This window comes from Beta vulgaris, chromosome 4, assembly GCF_026745355.1.
Source record: "Beta vulgaris subsp. vulgaris cultivar EL10 chromosome 4, EL10.2, whole genome shotgun sequence".
NCBI lineage: Eukaryota > Viridiplantae > Streptophyta > Magnoliopsida > Caryophyllales > Amaranthaceae > Beta > Beta vulgaris.
In genome coordinates, this window is record NC_079205.1 from 7879096 (window position 1) to 7902941 (window position 23846).

The 23846-nt window shown below is 34.9% G+C and overlaps 1 protein-coding gene across 6 annotated transcripts; it reads right to left on the reverse strand.

Annotated features, from left to right (window-relative positions):
* Nucleotides 1-7263: 7263 nt before the first annotated feature.
* LOC104907252 (tRNA (guanine(37)-N1)-methyltransferase 1) lies at nt 7264-23503 on the reverse strand. Of its 6 annotated transcripts, none has more exons than XR_007273183.2 (12): nt 22517-23502; nt 21367-21465; nt 17025-17144; nt 16776-16942; nt 15396-15466; nt 14799-14941; nt 13166-13277; nt 11544-11656; nt 11200-11374; nt 8176-8377; nt 7857-8021; nt 7264-7614 (listed from the first exon to the last, which is right to left on the reverse strand). XR_007273183.2 is itself a non-coding variant. In XM_010696156.4 (9 exons), the coding sequence occupies exons 1-9, from the start codon at nt 23390-23392 to the stop codon at nt 11228-11230; spliced, it is 1848 nt and encodes a 615-aa protein (XP_010694458.1). In that variant the 5' UTR covers nt 23393-23502; the 3' UTR covers nt 10952-11227. The 6 variants fall into 6 exon arrangements, 3 of the variants coding, with proteins under 3 accessions (XP_010694458.1, XP_010694459.1, XP_048498664.1); XR_007273181.2 differs by having other exon boundaries at nt 7264-7619; XR_007273182.2 differs by lacking the exon at nt 8176-8377 and having other exon boundaries at nt 7264-7619.
* Nucleotides 23504-23846: the final 343 nt, after the last annotated feature.

Sequence of the window (23846 nt, forward strand, 5' to 3'; positions counted from 1 at the left end):
TAAGATTCGAACCAAACTTAAATACTAAAGTATTAACCACTGAATCAAGAAATGTTTGGTGTAATCATTTTGAAGTAAAATATTAGTAAATGAAAATTATAATTATTCGGACATAGTCGGGGCGTAAAAACTAGTTCTAACTAAAGACTGGATGGAATAACTAGCATAATATTGTATTTTATTTCTTAGGATGCCATCTTGTTAATATTATTTCCTTGATGTCAAAAAAAAAAAAAAAACTATTGACTATAATATAAAACGGGGTTCATTTACAAGTGGGTGAATAAGATTTTGGCATGCTTGACTAGCGTTTCTTTTGCATTCAAGATAAACGGAAAAGTTTCTAGTTCAGTTATCCCATCGCCATGACTTCGTTAAGGTGATTCTATCTCTCCCTATCTATTTCTTCTAGTGGCCGATGCCTTCTCCACTCTTATTTCACGGGGCAAAGATTTGTAATAGGGACCCAAGGGTGTCACATTTATTTTTTGTCGATGACAATATATTGTTTGCAAAAGCTACTATTAGAGAATGCTCTATAATTGCTTATATGATTAGCAAATACGAAAAAAGCATATGGACAAAGTGTCAATCTAGATAAAATTGATGTCATTTTTAGCAAATGTGTGGATGTTAATCGGATACAAGAAATTATGACAACGTTGGGTGTCAAACAGGTAGAAAAACATGAGAAATGCTTGGGTTTCCCTATCATAATAGGTAAATCCAAGAAGGTAATTTTTGTTGCCCTAAAAGAGAAATATGGAAGAAAATTCAAGGTTGGCAAGCAAAGATACTTTCAAGGCTCGCAAAAGAAGTTCTAATCAAAGCTGTTGTTACAATCCATACCTACATTCTTATATGATGAGTATCTTTAAGATCTCTGATAAATTATTAGAGGAGATTCATACTATGTTGACTCGCTTTTGGTGGGGATCGAATGAGGAGACTCGAAAAATACATTGGCTTTCCTGGGAATCATTATTCAAACCAAGACTAAGGGGGTATGGGTTTTAGAGATTTGAGGGTGTTTAACAAAGCTTTGCTTGCTAAACAAATTTGGAGATTGCATACAAATACCTCTTCTCTCCTTCACTCGATCCTCAAAGCTAAGTACTTTGAGCATGATGATGTTTTAGATGCGTGAAGAAGTAATGATCCTATCTACTCATGGAGGAACGTGGGGAGCAAAGTCCCTCTTACTTGAAGGGTTGCAGTGGCATGTAGGTGATGGTGCTGCCATCAGGGTGTGGGCGGAGAGGTAGATAGTAGGGAAGAGAGAAGCCCCGGTGTTGAAGTCTCTTGAAGCTAAGGAAGCAATATCTATGGTAGCTGATTACATTGATCCCATTCTCTAGAATGGAATGAACAAATTGTTAAATCATGTTTCGAAGATGCGGACTGCAAGATGATTCTTCAAACTCATTTATCTTTGTTCCCCGCTATTGACAAGAGGTATTGGAGTCTGACCAAGGATGGACTGTACTCTGTCAAATCAGGCTATTGGTTGGGGATTTTAGGTCCTCAAACCGAGGCAATTCACAACAACAATAACTTGTGGCGTTTGATTTGGGGATTACAGGGTCCTCCGAAACTTTGTCACTTTGTGTGGCAAGCTTGCAGGGGGATAATGGATGTGAAGGAGGTGTTATATAGGAGACATATAACACATTATGAAATATGTCCGTGTTGTGGGATAGAGGTATAGTCTATTTGTCATGTATTATTCGATTGTGAAGTCACGCGTGAGGTGTGGGAGGAGAGTAAACATAGGCAGCTGGTGAAAGATCGGATGCACCTGAAGCTTCCTTTGCTTCAAAGTTCGAGTGGTGGGTGGGACAAGTAGGTTTAAATAAAGTGAAATACATGATCACAATGGCATGGGCGGTGTGGTTTTGCCGTAACAAATATGTCTACGCATACGAGTTGGTGAACGAAGTGGCTACGACTCCGAAATTTCTTCGCTTGGTGGAGTCATATTGCACATATGCCCAACAAGTCTCTCCGTCACTTTCACTAAGCTCTCAGCAGCGTCACTCGAATGCAAGCTGGGCTAAGCCCGTGTGTGGTACTGTGAAGGTGAATACAGATGCTCATGTAGTCAAGGGAAATTATGTAAGTCTGGGGGTGGTGTGTAGAGATGATATTAGAAAGCTAGCATTATCTTATAATAGTTTTATTTTTACTCATGTGAAAAAGGCTGGGAATATTATAGCTCATCTAGTGGCAAGATGGGATACAGGTGGTAGTACTGAACTTGTTTGTATGGTTTCGTTACCCCAACATATTATTACTTTGGCGGAGCTTGACGTGCAATAATATCTCAGTCTAAACTTTTCCCCTCAAAAAAAAAATATTGTTATGTTCATAATATATTCAATAATCAGTATGCATGATATACTAAGAATACAATGAGTTTGTCTTGTAAGAAACCGCCTTCTTTTAAATTAAAATTAGGCAATGGTAAGCCCAATATTAAAAAGAGAATTAGCCCAATAGTGACTGGGTTAATTTATTTCAGTGACTAGTTTAATCCATTTAGTTACTAAGTTTACTTTTATACTAAAATTAGTTCGTCTCTTTTAGTAAATTTGTAATTCAATGATAGTCTAAATTGAACAAGGTTAATTATATGAGATGAGAATGTCCTTTCTTTATATGCTCGAGAGAGAACCATTCTCCAAATAACTGAAATCTTTTCATAAGATGAAAGGAAACAAAAGAAATGCAAGGAATACAAATTATGAGTGAGTCATTTTAGAGACAATTATATAGAGAAAGATTGAGTCATGAATATATTGATACACCTATGATGGGTACTTGGTAGATAGTTTAGGGTTTGCGAGCAACAGCTTGTTCATTTATGGAAATGGTGTAAAAAAGCTGACCCATGTGCTACCTTTTTTTAATAAATTGGGTTAGACCTTGTCCAACCTTTGATATCATACATTTCATTCCAGACCACTACTAGTCTACTGAGGACTATATGAAAAAGATGTGCAATTTCACCATTTATATTAAGTACATATATACATATTTTTTTTTATCCATATGAGCCACGAAAGCGATATAAAGTACAAAGAAAGGGAGGAGGACTCGAACCTATGACCTATTGTTCACAACACCTTAATTATAACCACTAGGCCAAGACATCCTTGGTAACATATATACATATATAGCTAGCTAATAATGATGTCTTGCTAGTTCATCAATGCGAATATATTCATATTATATATGATAATTAATACATGATAATGATTTTAATCCTACTGGTAGTATACTACTACTCTCATATAGGAATAGGACTACAGGAGCAGATCTGTTCCCAAATAAATGGTGATTCTATCTCCCTTGGTTGTTTTCCATAGATAAGGCAATGTTTCCATTATTTGGATATGTGAGTTTTCAGATCCCACCTAGGTATAAGCTTCAAGTACGTAACTAGTTATGATGAATGGCATATATAGGAAAAAAATATTTGATATCTATTTAAAGAGATTATATAATATGTGCATAGTTGACATACAATAACAATAGTATTATTGTGTGGATGTCAACTAGTTTAGTTAGTTAAAGTTTTGAGAGGTGGCCGGTATCCAAGACCTGAGATCAAATCTCGTCTACATCATTTTCTCTTTCGGTTCTCTCTACATAAGAAAAAAGCATTTGCCTTAATGTAAATTTTTTTTATTGTAAGAGCATTCTCTTCACCTTAATAGCATAAATTTGAGGTATAATTTCAAATAAGTTAGAATAAGGCTTTGTTTCTTTGAACTGAATTAATAAAAATTTATTTCAGTTCAGACAAATTCATCTGAATTCAATTTATTTCAGTTCAGTTCAGATAAATTCATTTAAATTCGATTTATTTTAATTCAATTTAGACAAATTCATTTCAATTCAATTTATTTCAATTAAGTTAATTTCCTCTTATAATTTTCATCCAATTTAGCTTATATTAGTCCCAACTCCCAATTTATGAATGATCTTATGATGATCATAAAATTTTCATGATTTGCCACACAAAAAGATCATAAAATTCTGTGGTCCTACAATGGATAGGTGGGCCCCAAGAAATGGGGGATGCTATTCCATTCCTAAGGCTAATTGAGGTACTAGGTAGGAACTAGGAAAAGCTACTCACTACCTAAGAACTGGGGTCATACGAATAACGGCTGGGAGGGACTTGTTGAAAGAGACTGTGTATGTGACACGCGTGATGCAACACGTATGAGAAAGGTTATGTTTAGTTCACCTGAAATTTTCTGATCTGAACTTATCTGATCTGATCTGAACTTATTTTTTCTGATCTGATCTGATCTGATCTGAACTGATCTGATTACAAGATATTATTTTTTAGATTTTTCTCAATATATAAGAAAAAATATAGTCATGTGGGATCTTGTTTGATTCGTCTCAATGAGTACTTTATTAATATTCAATTATTATAATTTTTACTAATATGTTATGAAAGATATAATGATTTTTAAATATAAGCAAAATCTGAACTGATCTGATCTGAACTTATTTTTTCTGATCTGATCTGATCTGATTAGATCTAAAATAAGCAAAAATAAGGTGAACTGAACATAGCCAAAGTGTAAATATTTGATGATATATATATGTTTAAGTTCATATGAGAACCACCCTTATGGTGAGAACCACTCATTTTTCCTCATTTTACGAAGATTTTGATCATTTCATAACATTTTTGTTCATTTTTTGTTTCACTTATTTTATGAGTTTGCTCATTTTACGTTTTGCTCATTTTACTTTTTTTTCTCATTGAACTTTTTTATGCACATTTTACGTTTTTCTTCTTTTACATTTTTGTACATTTTACGTTTTTGATAACTTAATGTTTCTACTCATTTTATGTTTTTGCTCATTTTAAGTGGTTCTCACCATAAGAGGGTTTTCACTAGAACCCAACCCTATATATATATATATATATATATATATATATATATATATATATATATATTAAGTTCATATGTAAATTACTATTATGGTGAGAACCACTGCTTTATCTCATCTTATGAATATTTTGATCATTTCACAATATTTTTTCTCATTTTATGTTTTTCTTATTTTATGTTTTTGCTCATTTGACATTTTTATGCTTATTTATCAACGTTTTTGCTCATTATATATATATATATATATATATTAAGTTCATATGTAAATCACTATTATGGTGAGAACCACTGCTTTATCTCATCTTATGAATATTTTGATCATTTCACAATATTTTTTCTCATTTTATGTTTTTCTTATTTTATGTTTTTGCTCATTTGACATTTTTATGCTTATTTATCAACGTTTTTGCTCATTTTATGTTTTTTCTCGTTTAATTTTTTATACTCATTTTACGTTTTTCTCCTTTTACATATTTGTTAATTTTACGTTTTTGATAATTTAATGTTTTTTTTACTCATTTTATATTTTTGCTCATTTGTTACTTTTTTTGCTCATTTTAAGTGATTCTCACCATAAGAATTTTCACTAAAATCCAACCTTATATATATGTGCAAACATAGGTGGATTTTGTAGTCTGTAATCAAGATATTTGCTTATTACAAAGAAAGATTGGTCCAAACTAAGTCTTAACTCGATATATAGGGGACCATTTCTCACGTGTAAAGGTTATTCGACATATTATAACATACTTTGTGAGTGTCCCAACTTAGGTTACTCATGTGAGTGCAATTCTCTTATTCTTTTGTATACTTATCTTATTTACTTAAGTACTTTGAGTTTTGATGAAGAATCTAAAAAGTTTTCTCATAGAAGCAATGCAATGATCATTTATTGTGAGATCCAAAAAAAAATACGGATAATCTAAAAAATGCTGGAGAGATGAAGCTATCGTAAAAAAATGCTTGGATTGAGAATACTATTTACATAATAAAGAGTCATTAGCACGTGTATGTGAGAAACTACATGCCATGATTAATCGATCCAAGAAAACATACATATTGTCGATCTCATCGCAATGTTGTTATTTTACTAAGTCATTTAGGTTTACAAAATTGAGATATGTCTTTTTTATTACTGAAATACAAAAGGACAATATATGTTGGGAATTAATTAAATATAGAAAGAATAATAATAGAGTTAGTTAATTTGTATTAGAATTAATTGAAATTAATTAAATATAAATTATTCTATTCACACATTTATTACAATAAAGGGAATGGATATCTTCATTTGCATTTCATGATATATCAATCTCTACTTCAATCAGTATCTCCACTCAAGTTGTTTACATAATTGGATTCCAAAACTCTTAAACCAGTTTCTTAGCTATTAATATTTTCTTTTCATAAGGTACAAATAGGAGTTGGTGCACAAGTGTGAACAATAATTGTGTTAACCTGATTAGATTAACACTGACATTCAATAAATATAGTGTTTACAATACAAATCTATGACTAGTAAAAGACCAGCATGAGCGAGCGAGAGAGCCAACATGAGCTGGCGAGAGTTGCGGGTCGAGGGCCGAGACAACCTCATGGTTGTTGGGAAAGGAATTGGTAGACGCGGAAGACACGTAGGCAACATTGGTCGGGGACCAGTCATGAGTCAGAACCATAGGTGAGGTGTAAGGAACAGAAGACGCTGGACCAACCAAAGTACGATACGGAAACTTATGTTTATGAAAAAGAACATGACGACTAGTGAATACTTTGTTGGTAGTAGGATCAAAACAACGATACCCTTTATAATCGAGTGCATATCCAATAAAAACAAATGTTTTAGACTTTGGTTGTAGTTTGTGAGTTTTAGAGTTTAAGAACAGAGGGAAGCATTCACAAACAAATGATTTCAAAAAAGTATAGGAAGGGGGACGATGAAATAAATTTTCAAAAGGTGAAACACCCCCTAAAACCGAGCTGGGCAATCTATTAATGGTGTAGGTGGCAGTGTATGATGCATCAACCCAAAATGCGGCAGGAATATCAGAATGAATTATCATAATACGAGTCATTTCAATTATATGACGATGTTTGTGTTCTGCAACACCGGATTGAGCTGGATTACGGGGACAATTTTTTAATTATGTCATTGTCACAAAAATGTTGTAGAAGAGGAGAATTGTCAAACTCCCGTCATCCATCACTTTGAAAAATTTTAATCTTGCAATTGAAAAGATTTTTGACCATCTTTTGAAACACAATAAATTGAGAATAAGCTTTCGATTTTTGACATAAAGGATAAATCCATGAATGTTGCGAGAAATCATCAACAAACACAAAATAATAACGAAATAATTGATTTGACAATACAGGAGATTGCCAAAGATCACTGTGAATTTTATATAATGGATATGGGGAAACATGTTCAACTGAATCAAAAAGGTAAAGGATGTATCTTGTCTAACTTACATCCAGCACAATCATCATGAAACTTAGAAGTACATGTGATAGACTTATTTGAACATAAAGATCCTAAGATGCTAGAAGAGGTATGACCCAGACGAGACCGTCAAACGTCACCCGACTCCTTAGTGGCTAGGAAAGCAGGAACTGACGACTTAGGAGGGACAACAATAGGATGAAGAGGGTAGACACCTTGCTTACTGGATCCCCGAAGCAGAACCTCTCCCGTTGTCTGGTCTTTAACAGAAACAAAATTTTTATCAAAACTCACAACACAATCATTTTCTTGACACAACTTGTTAACTGATAATAAATTATGTTTTAAGTTAGGATCATGACAGACAGATGATAATGTGAGGGGACGACTCATAGTTTTTAAGGTTAAATGACCAGTACTTTTAATGGGGAGTAAGTTACCATTACCAACTACAACAGAACTAGACTCAGTATAAGGAGTTTTAGCAGAAAACTTACCATCCTGAGGAGTCATATGAGATGCACCTCTCGAATCCGAGTACCAGACTGAATCATTAGCTTTACCACCAACAGACAGTGCAGCTAAGGCTCGAGTGACACTTTCAGATGAAGAAGGAACAAAGCTGGAATTGAATCTTTGAGGACAATAGGCAGCTTGATGACCTGGAAACCAACATAAACCACAAGTATCAGAATTAGGGATAGAGTTTACATTGCTACTTGATGAATTAATCCCTGCTGAAGACAAATCATTAGTAATAGAGTCTAGGCAAGACATATATACTATAGGATGGCAAGTTAGAATATTTACTCATACCATTGGAGCGTTCCCGATTAGCATTGTTGTTGTTGTTGTTTCCAGAGCCACGAGAATTATTGTTGCCCCCATTGCCACCACCATTACCACGATTATTCTGATTTCTATTATTGTTACCCCCCACGATGTCTGTTATTTCTTACCCTATTCCTCCCTCCTGGATTAGACTCGGAGGAGGAACCAGAACCAGAAGACTGAACAACTAGTAAGGCATGATGAGAGGAGGAATTAGATACATCCTTCGAATTTTTCAAACGTTGTTCATGAAGGAACAACTTAGGTCGGAAATCATCAAAACTAAGAGGGAACGGATAATGTAGCAAAGTAGTAACAATGTGATCATACTCAGAATCACGATCCAGACCAAAAAGAGTGTACTGCACTAAATCCTGATTCGACACAAGACACTAAATGGCAGCATGAGAATCAACAATAACCTTGATCTCACGTAAATAACCATCCATAGACTGAGAATCAGTCTTTTTAATACGAGACAAATGTCCCTTTAATTCCATAGAACGAGTCATACTTGCATGCATAAATCTAGATTGTAATCTATTCCAAATATCCACATAGGTGTGCAAATCATGAACATCAACAAAAACATCGCGAGATAAAGTAGCGAAAATCTATGATTTTACTTATTGATTAATACGAAGATATTCATAAAAATGCACATTATGAACAGAATTACCAGATTCATCAATCACAATAGCAGAGGGGAATAATAGTGATACCATCAACAAGACCAAGTAATTGATGAGAAAACAGTAGGCAAGTTATATGAGTTTTCCATAGGAGATAATCCTCAGGAGAGGAAAGAGTGATAGTTACCAAGTTCGTGAGATTAGGAGCAGACAACTGTGGGAGGCTGAACATCGGGGAGGGGACGGAAGTACCGACTGACGGCGAGGAAGGTGACGCAAATTGAAGGGCCGGATGTGTGAACCCAGGCGGAATTCGTGGGGTAGCATGCTGTTGTGGGCTTCGCGCCGGCGAGGCAGTATCGCCGGCGAAAGTCACCGGAAACGTCGGCGTGGGGCCGAGAAAGCCAGCAGCGGTAGTGGCGGACATCAGGTGTGATGTGGCCGGAAAAACAGGGTCGTGAGAGAAGAGCGACGAAGAGGTAGCAACGGAAGAAGACGTGGCGGCGGCATAGGTGGCGTCCATAACGATGGGCAGCGGGCGACAAGCCAGAGGAGAGGGAAAAAATATTTTATTTTTCCTTTATTGTGATACCATGTACAAGCGTGGAGAATAATTGTATTAACCTAATTAGGTTAACCTTGACATTCAATATATATAGTGTTTACAATACAGACCTATGACTAGTAAAAGACCATTCTATCCTTTACATAAAATGTTACTCTAATAGTTGGTTCACCGTTCTCTCAAGGGATTATTGTTTCTAATATATACGTTAATGACTTTTAGTCTAATTTTGTACATCTAGTATAATGTTAATGTTGGTAATGATGACACCTCGAAATATCTTTATCATCACAAATAATGTTACCACCATCGGAAGGTGTTATTAGTCAATAATTCAAAGTCGTGAAGAAGTTCACGGATTTAGAGATGAATTCTAATTATCATTAACATAAATTTTCTCTTTTAAATATACACTAAAAATCATTATCATTACTACTAATTAAATAGCAAGGGATCCATTCAGTATCGCTGCCAGTTTTCAGTTTTTTATTTTTATGATTTTAAAATATATGATATAAGTAGTGTTATAAACTTAAACTTGGTCATAATGATAGTAATCATGCTAATTTTGAAAACTGACAACTAAAAACTAAAAACTACTTTTTATGATTTTCATATTATAGATTTTGATTTTTTTTTTAAAAAAAAAAAAAAAACGATAACGAACGGACCCTAGATGGTCAAAATCTTCCCAGATAACACACTTGCATGTAAAATTTCTAACCATAAAATCCTAGTATATATTAGTGTAGACACAAGATTTTGTGGGGAGTAGTTAAAGAATGAGTAGGTGAGAAATAATGCGTTTCCAGTTCCTATTGGATTGTCACAAACTCACAACACAACACAACTACACAAGGACAAGAGAAAGAGAAGATTATAATTTAAGGTAACTGTTAATTCTACCTTTACACAACTTGTGTGAAAGAACATCTCCTATTTTTGGCAAGAAAATACCTCACTCACTCACTCTCACTCTCTCTCTTTTCTTTCCTCTTATTAATTTGTCTCCAAAATATAACAAAAGTGTAGAGTATTTATTTTGGAAATATAACAACAGATCCAACCCTCTCCTGCATTTTGTCTTCATCCTAAAATGTTATTAATAGATATCATATGGGATCTCAACTGAGATATTGCTCATCATCAGTAAATATTGTTTTTAGTTAATTACTATCTTACCCTTCTGCACCACAAACTTCTGATTGCAGTCTTTTATTTGATCACAAAACACCAGCAGTTGCCAGTTGGAGTGGGGTCCATAAAATTTGTACACAGAGCAGGATCAAAGGGCCAGAAAACAAGGGTAAGGATTAATCTTGACCGTCCATCTCAGTGACAAATCTGTATGCTAAATATTCGGTGTCTAAAATAAAATCCTGTAATTTTCTAAAGATTTCTAACTAGTAAACTGTAAAAGTACCCCTTTTCATTGGGTCCACTACACTATACTGGAACTACTCAGACTCACTTTCACACATCAGTACCTCACACTCACAGGGAAGTAGAAAAGAATTTGTTTCAAATTACACTTCTTAAAGCACGATTATAATAACAAAGTACCTTCTGAAAATGATTGTTAGTGACTATTATTAGTAGTATTTCTCTTACATTAGCATGGAAATGAATAATTGGTTATTGGTGCATCGACTATGTGCTCTTAATCTTTCATGCCAACATACATAAAGAATCCCTCTTTCTTTTTCTTTTTTCTTCTTCCCATCAAGGCTAAAGATATTGTCATCACTATGAATGTATAAAACCAAGTGCAACTAATCAAGGACTATTTAGTATAAAGCGGAATTTACCTACATTATATCTAAGCTTCGCTTTCGACAAATTATGTACAGTCTACATAGTCCTTGCTAAAAGCCACCTTCGTAGGAAGTACAAAAGAGGCGTACATCATCCATTTCCCTGGTGCAACAGCACGGACACACCGCATTTCAACAGCAACTGCAGCTTCTTCTAATGCCACTAGTATCCGCTGTATATTTTAAGAAAGGGAACGAAACGAAACGAAAATGTCAATTAACTCATATTGATGAAAGCATGTGCAACAAAATGATATTGGATAATGATCAATAATAAAACATTTAATTATACTTCTCAAGACACGGAATCATATCAACTATCGACAAGCGACAGATTCAAACCTCATGGAAATCAAACTCTGGATCTTCAGCCCTAGAGAAACCATAGATATGGATCCTTGGCAAGGTTAGATTTCTATCCCTAGATCTGTTTCTGAAAATCCCACGAAATACATCTGTAATATGGAGAGTATAAGAGGAAAAGTGTTACTGCCAGAAGCCACTCAATTTTAGACCAAACATTAACATATACTAGCTCTCTGCTACATGAGTGAATCTTAAGCAATACTAAAAGCATAGATTGAACGTCTATCTTGAATAATAAAATAGAATCTGATATAAACAAACATTCCCTCTGTTCCACAGAAATGTAACTCGCTTTCCGCTTTCCGTTTTCCTCCATTTCAAGAAGAACTACTCACCCATTTTGGCAAACAATATTTTCCTATTTCACTCTTACTTGGCCAACCTCATGAGACCCACTCCACTCACAAACTTCTAAAGTCATATTCTTTCCCCTATTTCAAAATTGTAATAAAGGTAGCCAGTACACCCAATTTACACTCTCTCTCCTCTTGTATATGACTATGAGTTGACGACAATCGAGTAATTTTATCGAACGAAGGTAGTAGCTAGAAAGTGATAACTGTTATATGTCATGATGAAATTGATTGGGGCAGGATAGAAAAATACAGATAATGCTACACAGCTATCAGGACGGCAAACTTTAACAATGAGTGCAATGTTTCCTTCTCCTAACTTTCACAAAGCAGCAGCAAAAGAATTTCAAGGAAAACAGTAGTTTTCGGCATAAGAATACCTTAATTCTAAATCAACGGTATATTTATGATCAGGAACTTGTCAGGTAATGTGATGGCAGGAGTTGCGGTAATCCGTTCTACTTGTGCACATAAACTATTTCAAACTTCACTATGGTAGTAATTTGTGCAACTTATTTTGACATATTTCAAGAGAAAATAAATTAAGAAACATTAGGATAAGTTACAATAACTATTAAATCAAGTTCCAATAAGTTCATACAAGTTCAGATAAACTCAGATAAGTTGCCGTAAGTTAGAATCAGTTGGATAGAACACACCATACATCATAGATTGTGTCACTAAATCAAAGGCAAATTTTACACACATCAAGTTCTAACTTGTTCTTGGAGCTGTTGGGCATAACTTATTGACTAGCTTCCTCAATTATGATTGCCAGATTACTTAGTATTCACATTTCACTCTAACGATTGGACCACATATATCCCCAGTTCCCACCCAAGGTAAATGAAATAGTTCCTTATCACTCTGTTTTTTGTCCCCTTTTCCTTCTCTTCACTTTTTTCTGAGGTGGAGTCTATATGTTCTAAACCAGAATTTCAACCCACCATTAATGCAGCTCATAGAAAACTGAGAACTTAAATATGAGCAACTAGCCATAAGTCTCAAGCTGCCAATCCCCTACTGATAGTATGTGGATGCAGAAAAAAGTTACACGTATATATATTCACATATACTGTCACCTCTGACAGGAGCACAGTAGGACCTCTAAAGGCAGGTCAGATGCCTTATGGTCATCAAATAATGAGCTGAAGTATATTTCCTTCTACTCATACAAAAACCTGCAGGTATATGTTATCACTTGCACATAAACTTGCACAGAGAATATTGCAATGGAGAACAGACCTAGAAAATCCACAGCATTATTTGGCAAATTCATGACTACTTGTGTCACCGAATGGGTTTTGTCACTCGAGAATATAGTCTCGATAAATCTTCTGCCATCCATGTTATATACCTGAACACATAAGTACGAATTAGCAAAAGTTGGCCACAAATGTACCTCCGTAGTAGAAACTACAGCCTCTTTTGAAAGTTGGTAAGTTAAACTATTAAATTAATCCATATTATAGTTGATGATACCTTTAATTAGAACATCGAAGGAAACTACTATGCCATGGTGGAGATGTAAAAACTCACATATAAGGAAGATAGTATATCCCCTCAATTCTTTAGAACAGTTGACTTCAAATCAAATGTGGCCAGTATCATCTATTATTCAATGCCTCTTTTCTCAGCATTTCTTCATTATGTTCCGAATTGGCTTTCCTGGCCAACAGGCCAAGTATGCCTTACGAGTTCAGATCATCTATAGCAAGGATTGAGAAAGTGCATACTAAAACACTAATTTTAAATATCATTTGTGCTGTTGTTGATGCATGTAATAAACTTTTTTTCACAAGAAACCAAAATGCAAATTCATTTCCCTCAATTAAGTTTCAGAGTTAAAACATAGAACCCCTCTTAGCATCCCTACGGCATGAGGGCTACAGTCCTGGCTATATCACATCACGAGCTTAATGGTGTAAATTAGCCAGTGGCAGATCCAACAAATTTGGAATGGGGCCAACAAAATTTATCAAAGGGACAAATACACATAAAAAGTGAAATTGACATACATAAGTTTGATTAAACATTATTAGTTTCATTCAACAGAAATTTAAAGGAAAATAAGGCGAGGAATCACAAGTCAACCTAAAAAATCAAGGCAGTAAAAAAAAACAAGAAAAGGAAACGTTTTGGGATATCCCATGAGCCTGAACTCGCAATATTTTAACATATTGCAATTCGTGGCTGGTGTAAGAAAAATAATGAATGACAAAAAAGATTAATAATAATTACCGAGAAAAATGATGACTATTAGGGGAAAAAACCATGTTTTTCAAGTTATACTAGTAAAGTCTCAAACATACCAAATTTTAGTGGGGATCAATTGATCTATGACTCCATAAGTTCTAATGTTGTTCATCTACTACAATCAACTAAAAGAAAAAATACATTAAATTATGTGTGTGTGTGTGTGTGTGTGTTTTCATTTCAGCAATGCACAACAGAAGGTCAAACAACCCCTAATTTTGTGGATATATATATCCAATCCTGAAACTAGTAACTTGCATCATGAGATTACAATTGCCAAAGCATAATTTGTGATTTGATTTCAGAGTCAACAACTCAAGACAGTTTACTTCACTATTTTCTTTTTTCTTTTTGTTAGGCTGGGAGCAGGAAATACTGACTTCTTGGTTATAGTCTTATAGAACATATACACTTTACTGTAAGAATATACTGCCAAATGGTCAATAGGACAGGCTCATCCCAAGGGAAAAGATCATCACGTACAATTTATACTTTTAAAAGAGACGTTGTCTATCACAATTCTGGGGCCATTTTAAAACAGTTCTTACTGAAGGGAAACAGCTCTTATGTTAAAAATATAAGCACTAATGGCGGGAGTAAGCTAAGAGTGTAGATGCTTTACCTGAATCCTCCTCTCAAGCTTGTTAAGTACACAGTTGCGTTCAAGATAATCAACTGCATGAGGATTCAGATCATTTGCATATACACGTTTCACTTTCTTTGCTGCAGATATAGCTATTGGACCAACCCCAGAGAAAACATCGCCTGTAATTCCATAAAAACAGTGGATCTTTTGTAAAAACCTGAATTGCAGCATCAAGGTCTGACCCAAATTACATTTTAATTCCTTTTAAATAGTATCACCAAGAGTCGATGATCAATTTCATCTGGGTGGAGAGGTTATACATTTTAATTCCTTTTAAAATTTTATTAACCAATTTATTGCACAAAAAGATTTAAAAAAATCCATTTCTTTAAACTATAAATAATCAACCTTGAGTTTATGTGTGGTTACACTACCCAAAAACATGACATGAGGTCCTAAATGTGAAAGAAAAAAAGTTGAAGTCCTCAAAGGTGAAACGGTTAAAAGATGAGTCGCCAAATGTATCCTTTCATGAAACAATAGACAAATTACGACAAAAGGAAGATAAAAATATATCACTGCAAAAAAAAAAAAACGTGAAGCCTTCATACAACAACTGTAAATAGAACATACATACTACATCATCTCTCGTAAAGCAACTAATGAGCCTTTGCCTTTCAGTTGATAACCTGGAATTCCAATAGCTGCATTGCATCAAACAAGGTATCAATTCTACAGTTATATGAGCACACCCTTTATTATTACATTCTTTCCTTTATAAGAATACTCAATGATATTGAAATAAAACAAAGACTTTCTCTTCAAAATAGACTTGAAATTGATAAATATATATAAAGGCATCTAAATCAAAGAGACAATAATAAAGGTTCTAAACAAGCAAGCTAAAATCATATACGCTAACCCACCTCTCTGAGTAGAGATATGTCAAAGTTAGCAAGTGAAAAGAGATACAAGCATACAACATTAATGAATTTGACCTCGAGAAGCATAAGGAGCCCATTAATATTACGAGTGACTAAAGCAAGTAATTCTCATCTACTCAAAAGGAAAAGAATATTCATCAGATAGCAGATTTACCATTCATGCAGGCAAAAACACATTGCTTGGCTTGTTCTCTTAAATTTCGACCTTGTACTTTAGGGGAAGGTTGTTTAGCCACTAACCAGAAGCTCCTACTTAAAAATATAATATTGATCTAGTTGACTTCAGCAGTGTCTGGAAATATTAAACCCAATGCCAGCCAATATTTGCCAGCAAACTGCCCCCAGAAACAAAAGTGATACTCCATCCTATAGTGGACTAGCTCTTTGGCAGTTGGGACTCGGGGAATACTTAAAAGAGGGAGACACAGAAGATCTGACATTAGGCACCTTACAAAATTACAGGCCAAGGGAATAAGCAATAAGCATATTAAGCTGTCAGATATAATCTGGACAGAATTAAATATATAACAGTCAAAGATTCATATATATTACAAGAAGAAACAGTCAAAACTAAATTCTGCAAGACTATCTGTAATGATTGATAATATACTCAGAATCCATAGAGGGGATCCTCAGTATCATTTCATGATCATACAATCACATATAAAGAATTGAATGTTCAAATTGAACTTTTTTCAACACTTCAGGAAATTTAAGTGAAAGACAACAAACTTTCAAATAGTATAAACACTGTAAATGAGCAGTAAATTGCAGAGGGTAAAGGATACCTATATCCCAGAAAAAAGACAAAATCGTCTAATCGGTATCTGCAGAGTGCAGACATTTAGAGGAAGATGTGGCAATAATCCGTGTTACAGAAAGTGGCAAGACACATGTAGAGACAATAATATCCAAGCTTGGCTAGGTGTCTAGGATAGGTACAACAAAGAGGCTTCTTACTACAAAAATGTATTAATGAGCCATGATCATTTCTCATTGCACCAGGAAATGATACATCCAAGGAAACATATACGACTACATTGATAGGGATGACAGGAGCAGAACATACACTTTTGTGAGGTCAACTTGAAAACGCAGCCCATTCTCAATGACAGTCGTAACAAGGGAATGATTTCCAGCTAGAACCTCTAGCTCCATCGTCCTGAAGTCGTTGCTGATAGCTTCGGTTTTATTTACAACTGTTTGGATCTTAGGTTGATTTTTGTCCAAAACTACCTGAAACCATAAACTATTTCTCACTCAGCAGGATGCAAGTACACAAAAAAGTACCATGGTAACTTAACATCCCACATAATACCTTTGCAATGACCTTCTTGTACGGTAAATGTTCATCTTTTAAATTCAGGTGTGCAATATGCCCAACAGTTTCGAAAGCAGAAGGAATAACCATATCTTTAGGCAACAAGGCCTCCAAGACCTGCAAGGGGGATTCTATTACTTACACTCAGTAATAAAGAACACCACAAAAATATACGCCCTTTATAAAATTGGATAAAGATTGACTCAGAAGCAACAAGCTTAACATAATTTAACACAAATTCAGCTTTAAAGCTTAAGAATATTGGAATTTATTTATTTTTTTGAGAAAAATATATTGAAAAATATAAGACAAAAACAATGATTGTTGAGTATGTTGACAGAGGCATAGATTCATAAAATTGGAAATTATCCAAATGACAATCAGAATGCTAAACACCAAGAGTAAAATAATTTCTTCAAGCAAAAGCCTCATACTTCACAACTAAACATGCCAAAAAAGTTTGAGTCCAAAAATAAGGCTGCTTCCAGACGCGGAAAAAGAAAAGAAAGAGGGAACATTTAGAACAGATAATCTGCTATGAATTAACATAGCTTGGACACATTAATGGCAGAAATTAAGGAAGAAAATGAGTATTTGATTGAAAAACAGAAATTACAGCAATATAAAATGATAGTTACAAGCTTTCGAGAGCTTGTTCTCTCCCATTGAACTTTAAAAGCTCACCCAATTTTTCCTAACAATTTTCAACATGCCTTTCTCTCTCTAATTAACCCTATATATAGAGTAATTTTCTTGACATAACTACCTAGCTTATTCTCCAAGCTACTCATTAAGATAAAACCTAAACTACCCTTCCCCTAAAATATCAGTTCATAGCATAATCCTAACTCAACTTCAGCATATTTTGTGAGCATGACTGGTCAATAAAGTACCATTATACCTATTCCACATAAATCTAAGACCACACAACAAAGAAAGATTGGAAGATGATTTCGAGACGTTAATATTGGTAATTATTCTGGAGAATTTAGATACATGAAACAGCCGATCAAATCAACATTTACATTCAGCTAATGCTCGACGTCTTCATAAGTAAGACGATAAACGACTTGCCACACTCAAACTTGCAAGCTCAAATTAACATATACTCCCTCCAACTTTTAATTGTTATGCTTTCCTTTTCTGGCTGTTTTTTTGGGTGAAATTGGCCGTTTTTATTTAATTGTTATATTTTCACTTTTTTCTTATATAGTAATCAATGACATCAGCTTTACACTTTTCTACCTGAAATACTCCACCACCCTTTTTATTAATCCACCTAAAACCTTCCCACCTACTCCCTCCGTTTCCTAAAGATCTTCCCTCTTTCGTTTAAGTGCGTTTCCAAAAGATCTTCCCTCTTTTACTTTATTCCTTATTTGGAAAAAAATTTCCCCTTTTTACCCTCTCATGTCCTTATCATATGGTCCACCATTACATTATTAATTCAATTTTACTCCCTTTCTCTCTCCTACTTTAACCCCTTTTTATTTGTTTATCTATCTTACGACTTTCTCTCTCCTACTTTACCCACCCCATACCCCACACAAATGGATCCTCCTTGGTATCTGTAGGAACGGTAACAAGGAAGATCTTTAGGAAACGGAGGGAGTGCCTTATTTTTCTCTCTCCTACATTATTTTAATGCTTCTTTTACATTTCTCAAAACCAAACATTCTTTTTTGTACTTTCTTGTTTTTTGGACATTTTCTTGGTTCTCCCCCAATGTAAAGTGTAACAATTAAAAAAACGTAGTGAGTACCAGCTAGCGTCACTCAAACTTACTAAGCAAGAAATGATACAGAAAAATCCTCTTCTAGTGCACAAATATCACTGACCTCAGTGGAGAAAGATGCATATAATTCATTTTCACCACTTCTTACCAAAATACAAGGAGCTACAATACTAGATCGTATATTCTAAGCAATTGCCAAAAGAAATAGTACAATACTAGATCCTATATACTACAGAAGCAATTGCAAAAAAAAAAAAAAAAAAAAAACACCTAGAGTTATAAACCAATAATATGTAGATAGTAGATGAAGCACCAAAATCTATATTGAACAAAAAAAAAACAAACAAAAGAGGAAAGAAGGAAAAGGAAGAAAGAGAGCTAAAACTCAAATGTACTCTATGAGTTTCCCTTCATCTACAAAGATTCAATAATCTATATCCATCCGAATTAGCATTAAGAATTAGAAATAAAATTGTCTCAGTAACGTGGTTGCTTGGTATACTTATATAAAGTGGTCGTTTGCTATACATATAAAGTAAAAACAAACAAAGTGGTCATTTGCTTTTCGAGTTACTCTTTACATTATTTTCTTGGTTCTTTGTAGCAATTAAAATATACTTTTAATTTCAGCTATAAAAGCCAAAGGAAAGGACAAATGTTGAGTAAATCTTGAATAATGAAGGGACGAAGGCAAATGGAAGTTGAAGAAGCAAAGTTTACAACATGGTCCACTTTGAACGACCATATCTTTCAGACCACACATTATTTGAGTGATTCAGAATGGAGATTAAAATTTGGCTCATTATCTTTCCAACGATAGTTCACATGCTTGATCTGGATTAAAAACGAGAAAGTTATGGCCATTTGAAGTTGAGCTGTTTGCCCAATTTTCTCATGAGCTCCTGCACCTTGTTATTTGGAGCTCCCGCACCCTGTTACCAGTTTCCTTAGGAGCACCCGCTCCTATTTATAAAAGAGCGCCCGCTCCTTTCAAATTTTCCGGACACCTCTGTTATGTTCGTGACTCATTAATGATATAAGAGTTGTACATACAAATATGACTCATCCCTAATTTATGAGGGGGAGACCGTAGTGGAGGGAGGATTAGCCTCCATTAGTCTTAGATTAGGATTTTAAATAAGAAAAAGTCTCAAAACCTAGAGAGAGAAAGTGAGGAAATCAATGAAAAATGGAAGATTTTGGGTAATCATCTAGTGATAAGAAGATTTAAAGTTTTCTTTTCATCTATCAATGAGAATTTCTTACTCTCTCTCCTCTTTTATTGCTTATTTTAATTGTTTTCATTAAATTAGTTGTTAATTGCTTAGTTTAATTATTTGTGGTTTATTTTGTTTAGTTTATTGTTAGATTAATCTTAGTATCATGTTATTAGTTGTAATTTCTCTAAATTTCTCATGTTTGTGTTTATGGAGTATTGGTTAGAGTTTGGGTGAAAACCTAACAATGATTGATTTAGGTGTTGGAATATGAAATCAAGGGATTTGATTGGGCTTATTGATTGATTAATAGCATGATTACTATTTGCTTGCATTCTAGTAGGTCACTTGGATGTTTGTTTTATTGATACCTTAATCAAATCGAGAGAAGAGATTAAGGTTGACATTTATGTTATTATCTTGCTTAATTAGTCATGAGGGTGAAATTTGAGTGAGGGTTTCGTAGATTGACATTGTGCTTATCCCTTTGGATGCATATTTGAGACCATGGGAGTGGCTTAGTTATGTGACTTAGGTAGTTTTATGCACCCTTGAGAGAGGGCTTAGAGCTAATTAAGAGTCAAATAACTTCAATTAGTTGCTTGGTTTTCTTTCCTCCATGTTTTACCCTTCTAATTGCTTAAATCATGATTTGATTGGTGTTGCCTTTCCCTAATCCTATTTGTTATTTGGTAGTTAGTTTAGTTTAATAGATTTTAGTTGGTAGTTGACAACTCCCAAACTCTTTTACGACCTAGCTTGTTGATTTATTAACACGTTTCCATGTTACTTAGTGCTTGTGGAAGAATGACCCTTGCTTGCCACTTTACTTAGATTAGTGATTTAGTTAGATTTTGTTGACTTTAGGAGATTAGTGACGACCTAATATTTCCTATGTCATCTCCAACTGAAAACGTGCCTTTGAAAAGACAATCCTCCTAATTCCCAAGTTTCAAAACAGTCTTATGATATTCTACAGGTTCCATAGCAACAAGATATATTTGAGCTCTACTTACAAATACATGTGAACTTCAGCTTCCACCTTTCGAGTACACAGTGTAGCTTAGAGACGGAGCTGGATGGAATGTACTCATTTTAGCAAGCGTAAAATTTACTTTACATGAAAAATGAACTAAGGCCTAGATGCAATGAACACAATCTCCCCAAATTAACTTCTTATATCTAAAGCATAAAGAACTCCTGAGTCCTAAATCCCAACAAGTATCAAGTTCCCCGGTTTCCCTTTCCTCGGCCAATTCTCAATTGAGTTACTACTGAATCTTCCCTAGGACTATCATGACTTCAGAATCCCTTTAAAGCAAGTAACAAAAAGGTTGCGTACTTCAAAACAATCATTTGGGCCAATAGCAAGGAGACAAGAATATACCTCGTCATTTAACCAGTAATCATACAACAAGGTCAGGTTACACCTCACAAGCTCATAACATGAATTTGTAACAACATCTGAACTTTCGCTTAAAATTGCCTGAAAATTAGATTTAAAAAATGTTAGGCTAAAGCTGACGTTTAAGATAGCTTCATACTTGAGAATTCGAGATGCAATAAAATCATGCAAGAATGATATGCAATATGTCCTTCTGGATAGAGGTCTCCTAAAACTGAAATAACACCTCAAAAGAACAAACAAGAAACTGAACATCACAAAACAGGAGCATTTAGCATCTGCTGAACTTAGAAGAACAATTCTGGCAATTGTCTAGAAGAAATCAGCTGAAGCCTACTTCAAAAGTAATATTGCTATTGAAAATGATGCCAAAGGTTCAAGTTGACAGAAGTGGCTCTCCAGCTATATTTAGGAGAAAAATTTGTACCTTTGAGTCTATCTTCTAACAGCACTTATGTGGGAGCATCATGTACAGGGCTGCCCCCTAAGTGAACAATTTTACCATTAAAACCCCATATAAAACCAAAGATTTCCAAGAGATTGCATAAATGAACTCCCATGGAATTATTTTAGCTTGTAAACAATGAACTCACACTTCTAGATCTAGTACTCCATTTTTCATTTTATAGCCATAAAACGTCATTATTTTCTTCCCTCATATGCAAGTAAGAAATTTCTCAAATTAGACAATCATACAATTGAACACTTATCCTTCAGCAAAGAAAGACAACAACCACTTAGAGAGGATATTTAACTGCAACGAATATCACTTCATAACCAAATCTACAGCAATTTGAAATGGCAGCCGAATTTTTCAACAACTCACGTCGTATATGCTTTCGTGTCAACTCTGTCTCTGTACCATATAAGAGCATATAAGACACAGCATTTTGGGGGGGACAAAGAAATACAATTCTAGGATAAGCAGAACAATCACCATTTCTCACATTCCTTCAACATCCATTTGTTGATCTATTAATTAAAGTGGCAAGTTCTATGTTATAAAATGACCACATTGATTAAGTAAATAAATCAAGGATCCACGGTTCACTTAAGCTTGTTACATAAACACGAAAAATCGAGTTGCAATGACAACAACATAACAAAAAAAGGTGCTAAATTACCACCTCACCTTAATAGCTTCAGGAAGCTCATCAAATTTCCTTCCAACACAAGTCTCATCCAAAAGCAACAACCTAGTAGAACCCCTCCACTTCCTTCCCTTAAACTCATCCCCCAACAACCCACTCAAATCTTCACCATCACTAACAACATTTTCTCTCTCCTCCACAACTTCCACCACTATACTCCTCCTCTTCTTCTTCCTCTCGCCGCGACTCTCCCCTTCTTCCCGCCTCTTGTTCCTCTTATTGGGTCTGGAAATCTTGGCCAAATTCCTAAACTTGACAAAACCCCTAGCATTAAACTCCTTAGCAAGCTTATCCCTATACAAAACCCCACTCAATTCCTCCCCATCACCTTCAGCTTGTCCATAAATCCTCCGGCTCAACGCCTCCTCAACCTCGGCTTCTCCCTTCTTCTCCATCAACAATTCCTTGATATCCTCATCCATTTCATCCCCAGGAACCCTAGCAATGTTGGAAACCCTAGGCCAATTAAGCAAATGCCCTCGAAGCCGGGTTTCGAGCTCGAAACACCGGTCCGAGGGCACCCGAATTGCAGCAATGTCGAAAACCCGGGTGAATTGGTCCTCATCAAATGGGGGTTCGTCACCATTTTCAGGAATTTTAAGTTGTTGGTGGGAATTAAGAGCAGAATCTAGAAAAGGGTTTTGAGGGGTTTTGGAAAGAAGGGTACCCTTTTGAAGAGAAGGGCCATAAGTGGAGGAGGAGAGAGAATTGGATGAGACTATAGTGGTGGATAATGTGGTGGAGTTGCGGAGGAGAGAGAAAAAAGTGGGGGAAGAGAAGAGTTTGGGGAAGAAGAAGTTGGGAGAAATGAGAAAATGGGAGTGATAACGCAGAAGCATTAGTTGTTTGGCGATCATTACAACTAGGTACACACACAGTCACAGTGACACAGACGAACACACATACAAAGAAGGAAGAAGAAAGGAGGGTTTTTGAGGGAGTGTCAACTGTCAAGATGTTACAAAGAAGTATGGTTTATTGGGGGTTTTGATGGTTTTTTTTTTTTTTCCCTGTTTGGTGATTAGAGTTTAGAGTTAGAGGTTAGAGTTTAGAGTTTGTGGTTAGATGATTACATTTTTGTTTAGAGGATTTGACTGTTGATTTAAATAATTATTGTGTAAAGGTGTTTGGTAATACTTAGCTGATTGTTTAGAGTTTTGTACTTTTTAGAGCATGTAAAATGACATTTATGGACATATGTTTTTTTTAAAACAAATTTTAGTATTAATTATATGGACAGAATAGTCATTTGTTTTTTCTCTCTCCAAAACTCTCATGAAAAAGCTCCTCTACCTAGCTTTTTCAAAAAAG